This window comes from Cucumis melo, chromosome 3, assembly GCF_025177605.1.
Source record: "Cucumis melo cultivar AY chromosome 3, USDA_Cmelo_AY_1.0, whole genome shotgun sequence".
Classification (NCBI taxonomy): Eukaryota; Viridiplantae; Streptophyta; class Magnoliopsida; order Cucurbitales; family Cucurbitaceae; genus Cucumis; species Cucumis melo.
The window spans coordinates 1739264-1749752 of record NC_066859.1 but is presented as its reverse complement, the minus strand read 5'-3'; the positions used below and the strand labels follow the sequence as shown (position 1 = coordinate 1749752).

The window sequence follows — 10489 nt, the reverse complement described above, 5'->3', positions numbered from 1 at the left end:
AGAGTGGCGTGGTGCTGCAAATGCGCCAACAAATGCAAAGGAGTACTTCAACATGAAGCACTCCTCCGCAAGGAATGTTATTGAGCGCGCGTTCGGTGTTCTAAAGGGTCGTTGGGCCATTCTTCGTGGAAAGTCGTACTATCCCCTGCAAGTCCAGTGTCGCACCATTCTAGCATGTGCCTTGCTTCACAATTTGATCAATAGGGAAATGACATATTGCGACGACGTTGAGGACGAGGACGAGGGGGACTCCACGTATGCAACGACCACCGCTTCAGAAGACATTCAGTACATTGAGACAACAAACGAGTGGTCTCAGTGGCGCGACGACCTAGCCGCATCGATGTTCACCGATTGGCAGTTCCGTAACGCTTAGCTAAGACAAAGTTAGATAACAAGTTTTTTATGACTTCGTCGCAATTCTATCGTGTCTAACATGTACTGTAAAAACTAATATGGCCTGTTGCATATGTATTGTACGCGTGCCATAATTTGTATCATGCCTATTTTATTTTGGAGTTTAATGGTGAAATTACTTATGTACTGCATGTATTTTTTCTAATTTCTGATTCTCAGTATGTCAACCTCAAATCGTGCCCCGAGACATGTTTGGACGAGGGAGGAGGAGGGGACTCTTGTGGAATGTTTAATGGAGCTAATGTCAATGGGGGGCTGGAAATCAGATAATGGTACATTCCGCTCAGGATACCTTGCGCAGTTGGTACGCATGATGGCAGAGAAACTACCTGGATGTCAGGTACGAGCAACAACTGTAATTGATTGTAGGATCAAGACACTGAAGCGAACGTTCCAGGCCATTGCCGAAATGCGGGGCCCAGCGTGCAGTGGCTTTGGGTGGAACGATGAAGAGAAATGTATCGTTGCGGAGAAGGAATTATTTGATAATTGGGTTAGGGTATGGAATATAATTTAAACGTGACACAACGTTCACAATTTACATTTAGTAAACAATTTTTCAATTAGTACTCACACGTCATATTTTTTTTCTGCCCGCAGTCGCATCCTGCAGCGAAAGGACTCCTGAACAAACCATTCCCGTATTACGACGAGCTTACATATGTATTTGGTCGAGATAGGGCGACCGGTCGGTTCGCTGAGACATTCGCGAACGTGGCGTCTAACGAGCCAGTGGCGGATATGACAGATTTGATATGGGGGATGGAAACGAGGACTTCCCGCCCGTGTACAGCCAGGGAGTTGACATCTCGCAGGACGATGTACGTGCATCCCGACCTTCGCGCGCTTCAGAGGGTAGGACCGGATCAAGTGGATCGAAGAGGAAGAGGGGAAGTCAGCGAGACTTCGAGCTTGAAGCGATACATCTGACGCTCGACCAAACAAACGAGCAACTCAGGCAGATTGCGGAGTGTCCAGCACGCAACCTTGCAAATGACAACCACGTGCGCACGAAATTTTTCCGCATATTGCGTGAGATGCCAGAACTTACGAGTTTGGATAGGGCGTTATTGCAAAGGCATCTTTTGTCTCGTATGGACGACCTTCGGGGTTTCGTACTCATGCCTGAGGATGAAAGGGAGGGATTCTGTAGAGTCCTCCTACGAGACATAGAGAGATAGTTTCTGTTTGTAGTGACCTGTGTTGCTTATTATTTCGTTACGTTTTTTCTGTATCATGTTGACTATTTATGCATTTTCTATTGTCAAAAACTTCTTTTCTTCATTCGTAATGTTTATTTTAAATGAAAGAAACTAGTCACAATTTTCCAAAAGCGTTATAACGGCTATTTATATAGGTTTAAAATTGGATGACTTCGCTATCGCCCATTAAAAATATTGAATAATTTTTTATCTTTATAAGAAATTAATTATAATAAATTTATCACAATATGTTCAGAAATTTATTTTAATTTGGGCAATTGTATATATTAATTTAATAACATTACACATACAACAAATAAAATAGGAGAATAATACGGATTCGAGGATTTCGTAAAAAAATATGCAATAATTTTTTTATGATATTTACAATTTAATTTAAAAATATTATACCACATGAAAAAATTAATTAACCCAACCCATTTAACAATTTTCCCAAATAAAATTTATCACAAAATCCACATAAACCTACCCACCTAACCCTTCCCCCAAACACATGTTATCATAAAATTCCCATAAAACTACCCACCTAACCCTTCCCCCAAACACATCTTATCATAAAATCCCCATTAATCCTCCCCACCTAACCCTTCCCCCAAACACATTTTATCATAAAATCCCCGTTAACTCTTCCCACCTAACCCTTCCCCCAAACACATATTATCATAAAACTACCTTTTTAAACCCTTCCCCCAAACAAGGGTTATGATAAAACTAGGTTTAACTTAACACTAGTTTTATCTTAACACTAACCCTTCCCTAAATCAACCCTTCCCCCAAACGCACCCCAAATGTTTATAAGAAAAATGGTTGAACAAGAGTCTTTTGACTAAAATAGAAGTTACGGATTCTTTTGAACTCATACGAATTCTAGAAATTTAATCGTTCAAATAAAGAGAGAGATTTTTAATCTTCTAACCTCTTTTATCTTTTAAATTCTAACATTTTATCTCTTAAATTTTTATAAGTACTTCAGAAGAGTCGTGAAAAAGTAATTAAAAGATAATAAATAATTAATCTTTTTTTAATAATTAGTAATGTTTTGTTTTTTTTTTCTTAAAAAAACTCATTGTATTGACTAAGTGAGTGGTTTTTTTTAATTACCGACCTAGCTAAAAATATTCAATACAAAAACTTTTATTTTTAAAAACCAATAATACTATTGTAAATCGAAGATTAAATGTTTTAAGAAATATATTATTTATTAATTCTAAAACTTGTTAATCAGCAAAAATAAAGTAAATAACATAATTGAAATCAAAGAATTATTTGGACAAAATGGTCCAAAAATGATTTTTCATGTTAACCACATTTTAAGTAGTAAGATAAGATAAGATTCATAAATTCAGTACTAAAGATGCATGTTTTGCAATAATTTTCTTTACAAATAAAAACCTTTTTATGCAACGAAACAATTGTATCTCCTAAGGCTACATAAAAAAAATAAAATAAAATACACATTTTCTTTAGCACTAACTTTCAAGTTAATACATAAATGTTTTTTTATGAAAAATTAAATATAAGATTAAAATATGCCTTGAATCAAAATCATTCGGTAGAATTCTTCTTTGCTTAGAAATGAAACTCCTTAGTAATGGAGAAAGATGCTCCGTTCAATTTGTTATAGAATTTGAAATGTTAATAGAAAATTAAGAGGATAATTGTGGAGAGATTTCATTCTTTTCAATTGGCTTTAATGGTTAGTAGAGGGTGCATCAAATAATTTGTAACCTTTTCGATTGTTTATATTAAGGCTTAGAGTGGATTATTATTATTATAAAAAGATATTTTATAATTAAGTACAACTTAGGGTTGAAGGGATTTGAATCCGAGACCTTTTTATCGTTGGAAACAGATGTCAGTTAAGCTAAGCTCATGTTGACGATCAATATTAATTGGAACATTCAATCTCAATATGTAACCTACAAATCCATGTTTGATTATGCGTATGATTGGAATTTTCAATATGAAGAAGAAACAAAGAGGACAAAAAAAAAAAAGAAAAAGATTCTCCCGAATGTTTGTAAAAATAATCTAAAATGACATTTTTCTTTAAAGAAATTCAAACCCTAGCTAAGTATAAATGGTTAGTTATCATCAATTATTTCACTTTAGATTGGTATTAGAGATAAATTTATCTTTTTCACATGATAATATTTGACTTAGTTTTTATAATTATAAATTAGAAAAATACTTATAGTTACTATTACTTTTAATGATAGTGGTAATAATAACCATAAATATGTTAACATGAACGTTCAACTCAACTAACACCTATATGTATGGTTTTCGGTTCAAATTCCTACACTCGAAATAAACATGGCCTAAGATCACAATAATCGCTCAACATAAACTATAGTTTTTTTAGAAATTTTTGTTTTTTTTTTCAAATGCAATATATTGCTAAAAGAGACAATAATCTCGTATTCTAAAGTTAAGATACAAACAAAACACTATAAAAATTTTGGTTACAAATAAAAGCAAGAAAAATCATCCCAAAAAAATACAAAGAAACACACAACTAAATGAAAAATATGCGAAGGCGATAGTGATCTGCTAAATCTTCAAAAGAGAAGGCTTAGTCCACTGACAGCAACAAATAATAATCTCCAATATTGACGCTATGGACACACATATTTCAGTTGCACCAAACATAGTGAACAACAACACACTAAGTTAACTTCTCAAACTTTACCCAAATTAACAAAATTCCAAAGAATTTCATTTTCCACCAAAATCACATCTTCCCCCACAGAAAGTATGTCTTTAATTCTAAATAGTTTTAGACTCCATGGTATTATTACACAAAACGAGTCAGCCACCATCGAACGAAAAAGTAACACATGATCACAAGTCTTCTAACGATTTTGAACAACTAACCAAGTGACTATACACAAACATATACATATACATAAACAAAACGAGTCAGCCCAATTGCAAATTTGATTATTATTATTATTGTTAACCTCATACCAATTCTCAATTGACCCCAACAACTCAAACGTCATATCGATTTACTAACTTTCTCATTGGAAAAAGATTTGAGAATTAAAGAACTTTGACCAATTTATTCACAAAAAAAAAAAAACCCATCTTTTCTTCTTCTTCTTCCATACTTTTCTTCACCCAAATCCCATATTATGTTTTGTATAAATAGGCAATGCATATATAATTGCCGAAGTAAAAAAACTAGTTATAGATTAAAGAAAATGGGATTGGCGTTTCGTTGGAAAGGTTTGGTTTTAGCGGTGATTGTTGCGGTGGCGGCGACGGAGACGGTGAAGAGAGGGAAGGCGCAATTAGTTGAAAATTTCTATGGCTCAAAATGCCCAAACTTAGAGCAGATCGTTACACAATCTGTCCAAACCAAAATTGCTCAAACTTTTGTCACAATTCCGGCAACTTTGAGACTCTTTTTCCATGATTGCTTTGTCGAGGTATTACTTCTTCTTCTTTCTTCTTTCTTTCTTTCTTTCTTTTCATTAAACAAGTTATATCCCAATGTAAAAATAATGATATTTTTCAAAGAAAACATCTATATATCTACTTCTAATGAAAGTTTTTTTTAAGACTACCACCATATCGTATTCACATTATATTAGTGAACCTTAAATTAATATTGACAAGTAAACTTCACGTTATATTAGTGAACCTTAAATTAATATTGACAAGACCCCTATTCCTATTCTTAAAAGTATATTGATGTGTCATGCAATAAATAAAAAGAGATTAATTCTTTTTCGTACTTTAATATAGAAAATTTGATAAAATGTAATGATATGTTTATTACTAATATAATAAGAAGTTATATAAACAATTGTTTGAAATTTGTGTACAACTTCTTATGTGATTGATTTTCAAGATGTGGTTTTTTTTTTTTTTTTTTTTTTTTTTTTGGATATTAGGGATATAAAATATTTTAGTCTAAAATAGATAATGATGTATTATTCTCGAGATCATATATGGAGATTGGTATGGTTCTTAATCAAGTAATTAAATTGAGGAAAAGAGAACAAAATTTTAATTTAGTGATATATACAATTTTAATTAGTCAGCAACCAACTTAATTAGTAAAGTACCAAACAATTTGACTAGGATGGGTTGGAGCTAACCAAATAAGAACAAACTTCTTACTTTTGGATAACTATAAATGTGGAAAAACTTGCACCATTTGTTTCACTCCACATTTTCACACCTTTGTTCTGCTAAAATTGAGTGTTGGGGGTTTTCTTTGAAGTTGAAACTAGTTTTCATATAGTGATATAGTAAAGAGATTGATGATGATTATAGAGATATGTTACGTTGACAACAGTAATTGATTTTTACTTTGTTTTCTTTTTAATGGAATGAATGTAGGGATGCGATGCTTCAGTGTTGATAGCTTCTCCAAATGGAGATGCGGAGAAAGATGCAAAAGACAATCTTTCATTAGCGGGAGATGGGTTTGACACTGTTGTTAAAGCAAAACAAGCGGTTGAAAATGTTTGTCCTGGTATCGTTTCTTGTGCTGACATCTTGGCTCTTGCAACTAGAGATGTTGTTAACTTGGTAGGTAACAAGTAACATCTATATATATTTGAAATGTTGTTCAAAAATATTGATTTGATATTTTGTTTTATATCAATACAAATATTTAGAAGTCATTGATCTTTTCTTTCAGGCAGGAGGTCCACAATATAGTGTGGAACTTGGACGTAGAGATGGGCTTATTTCTCAAGCATCTCGAGTGGCAGGAAACCTACCAGAACCATCCTTCAATCTAAACCAACTAACAAACATGTTTGCCACCCACAACCTAACCTTAATTGATATGATTGCCCTTTCTGGAGCCCACACCTTGGGATTCTCCCATTGTGACCGTTTCGCAAATCGCCTTTACTCATTTTCACCTTTGTCTCCAACGGATCCATCGTTGGACCCTGGATACGCACGACAGTTAATGGATGCGTGTCCACATAATGTGGATCCTAGTGTGGCCATCAACATGGACCCTAAAACTCCTCAGACCTTTGACAACGTTTACTATCAAAACCTCATCTCTGGCAAAGGGTTATTCACTTCCGACCAGGTTTTGTTTACCGAGTCTGAATCACAACCGACGGTTAGTAGTTTTGCCACCAGTGGAGCAGAGTTTAATGCAACGTTTATCAGAGCCATGACCAAGTTAGGTCGAGTTGGGGTTAAGACTGGTAGTGATGGTGAAATTCGAAGGGATTGCACTACCTTTAATTCTTAATACATGTTATATATCAACACTAAAGTATAAGTTAATATTGTGGCCTTTAATTTATGTAACTTTCATTTGTCCATTGTGTGGAATTTGTTTGAACAAAAAATAAACAATGTATGGTCATATAATATAAAAAACTTAATTTAAGCTGTTTCTTTTAGGTTAGTTTAGCCACATGAACTCTTTGATCTTGATCCATACCTAAACAAGATGATTGGAGTATCCTCAAATTTGTATGTTAATTTATATGTTAAATTAACGCTTGAATCTCGTCTGCGTTGGACTTCACTATTGTTCTGTCGATAATCTTGACATTTGGCCTATGTACTCTTTGATTTCGTTTCAATGTAGACTTGTTTAAAAGATCTTTGCACTAATGTGGTATCATTACACTTAAATGCTTAAGTTACTATAAGTAGTAACTAATTCAGTCAAACACAACACGAATTAATCAAGTGTCTCTTCTTTGAAGATCGCTTACTCTTCCTTTTGGATGGTTGAACAAGGCTAATATATTATTATGTTCTTTGACACATACTTGCATTTTTACATGTGACAATAATAATGTCCAAGGACATGTCTAGCGCTTGAGATTGTAAGGGGCAATCTGAACATGTGGCTCATTACTTTGCAATTGTTATATTCATTTACTTAGCTATGGTCGGTTCACACCCCGAGAAACTTTACATTTTCCTCTTAGAATGCATATTGTCCCATGCCTATTCTTGATACCTTGTGGGTTTAGACCTATTCGTGGACTTTAGGTCTTATCTTGAGAACACCTTAAAGATGTCACTTCTACTATAATCAATCGAAAGTATTATAGACAACTTTGGGGATTGCCTAAGCCCCAAGAAACATATACCACATTACAAGAATTCGGAGCTCTCCCAACAAAGATAAAGGCATCGGCTAAAGTAACGTAAAAAAAGAGAGCCTCTCCTGATGCCCTCAAGTATGCATCGACCTAGATGTCTAATCCCAATGTCATGATTTAAGATGTCGGGGAAAGTTTAATTAATTTTTAATTCTTCAATGTTTTTCGACGCAATGCACACAGACATCGACGTTGTCCCCATTCTTGACGTCAACGTTGACCACGTCAGAGAAAACAAAACAAAAATATTAATTTTCGTTTTCCCGGCGCCATATAGGCAATGTCGGAGGAGGTGATACCTATTCCCAATGTCAACTTTGGGCATGCCAGGGAATAGAAAATAATTAAATAATTATTTTTGATTCCCTGATGCCATGCACTCCACGTCGGGGGAGGTGATACCTATTTCCGATGTCATAAGTGAAATATCGGGAATAGGTATATACCTACTTTTGACGTTGACGTTGGCCACGTCGGAAAATGGGGGGTATGTTGACGTTTTTTATGTGCGACAGGATTTCCTCTATAGAAACACCATTTTTTTTCTGCAAGTCATAGAAACGAAAAGAGAAGCCGAGAGAGTTGAGAGAGAGACCGAGAAGGAGAGAACTCACATCACCGTTCACCACCATCCCTGTCCTACCACTTGTACGTAGTTGTCTCATTGCTCCGCTCTTCATACTATTAAGTTGATTAGTTAGTTATTGTTTTGTTTTAGTTTGGGTTTAGTTAATTAGTTTTAGGATTTAAATTTCAAATTAGTTTTAGGATTTAGATTTTGAATTAGTTTTAGGTTTTAGTATTAAATTTGAATTTGAAATGTTTTTAGGATTTAAGATTGAATTTGAATTTGAATATTTGAAAATTTGAAAATGGGCTATATTGAATTTGAGGGCGGGGGGTTGTATTTGTAAGAAATAAAACACGTGCAACGGAAAAAGAACCGAGATTCTACTCTAATTGCTTTTTAAAAACAAGAAACCCTAAATCTTAAATTAATTTTAAATTAGGGTTTTAATGAAAACTTACATCTGAAGTTTCGATTGATGCTTGAATTACCACTAGGATTGACCTACTATCCTCCGGAGACAAAACATGTCATATCAAATGTAATTATAAAATAGAAGACAAAACATGGAAACACATGTAGAAAATACAAAGTATATATATGATTGGATGTTACTTTATTTATTTTATAATCACATTATTTATTGGTCTATATATTATTAATTCTTAAAGAGGGGAAGGACATTGGCAGAGACGAACGAAGGAAACGAGCACCCTCAATTTCTCCTCTGGGTTGTCATTCACAACAGTCTGATAGTAGTGATTCTCATGATTGTCTTCATCCCTACACTTCAACAGAAGACGGTAATAGGTCCCTCCATTCCCCACTGGCAACTGCTCACAATCCAACATACGAAGAAGGGTCAAGTGATGACCTTCATCGTTGTATTTTTTCACTGCCCATTCTGCTATTTTATCCTGTGGATGCAGACATGGAAAGTAAACTCTAACCACTTGAGAACACATTTTCCTACCTTAATTTCTTTTAATACACACACAAATCTCTATTACTGATGGAATGCTTTGTGATTTGTTTTCAAACAAGAGGGTTTCATATTTATACTCCTCTGATTTATTCGACTTCCTCCCTTAAGCTTAATTTAGTATTAATTCTTTAATCTGTGGAATCTAATTCCTCTAGTACTATTCTATTAGGTAATTAATTAAAAAGAAAAAGTAGGTTTATTAACATAGGATAATTTTGAATTTCAGAATCTAACAATATATCATGCTTTTTTTATATATATCCTTGTTACACAATGTATTTATTTACTAATACTTAAAATATATGCTTTAAATAAACTTTCGTTCATGTAGAAGTGAACATATATATTTGAAGATTTTACACTTCTGACATGAATTTTATGCATCTTGCTTAATTAACAGTAGGATTGCCTTAACCTTTTTTATTGTCTAATATTAAAATTTGTACCTACCATTGTCATATATAAATCGCATTCAGGGATCGCTATACCATCTAAAGCATAGAAATTTGGTATAGGTTTCCTAGTCTTTCAAAAGAAAAGTAAAAGTGTGTTTGGAGAATACATTTTCAAGTGTGTTTAAGTTTTTTAATTTTTATCAAAATAATTATTAAAAAATACTGGAAAGTCTTCTTTGGGAAAAAAAAAATCTAAATCTCGTTGTTCTTAATTTTGTGCTCCAAAAATTTCCTTTTTCGTAATTATAGCATTCCATATGTATTGCATCTTCGCTAGGAATGTAAAAGGTTCAAGTTGGTTGGAGTTGACAACCTGAATGACCTGATTAGCATTCCAAACCTAACTCTAAAATTATAGGTTAGGTTGGGTTGGGGTTATTGGGTTGTATAATTTTTTTTTCCCATTTCTAATATTTGTGAAATTTCAAAAACATTATGATATCATATACATAAATCTACACATCCAAAAACATCTAAAAAATACAACAATAATATAATAATACTTAACAAAAAAATTTAAAACATCTGCATTATTACTTAAGAAAATTAAAAAATGAACCAAACTTCAAAAATCAAAAAATACTCCGAGCATCATATTATAAAATTTAATAAAATATATATCATATCATTCATCCGTGTTGGGTTGGGTTGGGTTGAACCGGATTTTTAAGACCTCAACTCGAGACCAACCAATTCGGAAAAAAAAAAAAAAAACTTACGCAATTAATCCAGAATTT

At 33.5% G+C, this 10489-nt stretch overlaps 1 protein-coding gene across 1 annotated transcript; it reads left to right on the top strand.

The window, feature by feature from the left end:
* Nucleotides 1-4846: 4846 nt before the first annotated feature.
* LOC103485476 (peroxidase 51-like) lies at nucleotides 4847-6936 on the top strand. Its single transcript, XM_051082674.1, has 3 exons — nucleotides 4847-5074; nucleotides 5994-6189; nucleotides 6302-6936. Exons 1-3 carry the CDS (start codon nucleotides 4847-4849, stop codon nucleotides 6871-6873), a joined length of 996 nt encoding a protein of 331 aa, XP_050938631.1. The 3' UTR covers nucleotides 6874-6936.
* The last annotated feature ends 3553 nt before the right edge of the window (nucleotides 6937-10489 follow it).

Excerpts from the sequence above, each read along its gene's own strand:
- LOC103485476 (XM_051082674.1), top strand. The coding sequence starts at position 4,847 with ATGGGATTGGCGTTTCGTTGGAAAGGTTTGGTTTTAGCGGTGATTGTT. Across the intron at positions 5,075-5,993 it reads TCCATGATTGCTTTGTCGAG|GGATGCGATGCTTCAGTGTT; the intron begins GTATTACTTCTT and ends GAATGAATGTAG. Across the intron at positions 6,190-6,301 it reads AGATGTTGTTAACTTGGTAG|GAGGTCCACAATATAGTGTG; the intron begins GTAACAAGTAAC and ends TCTTTCAGGCAG.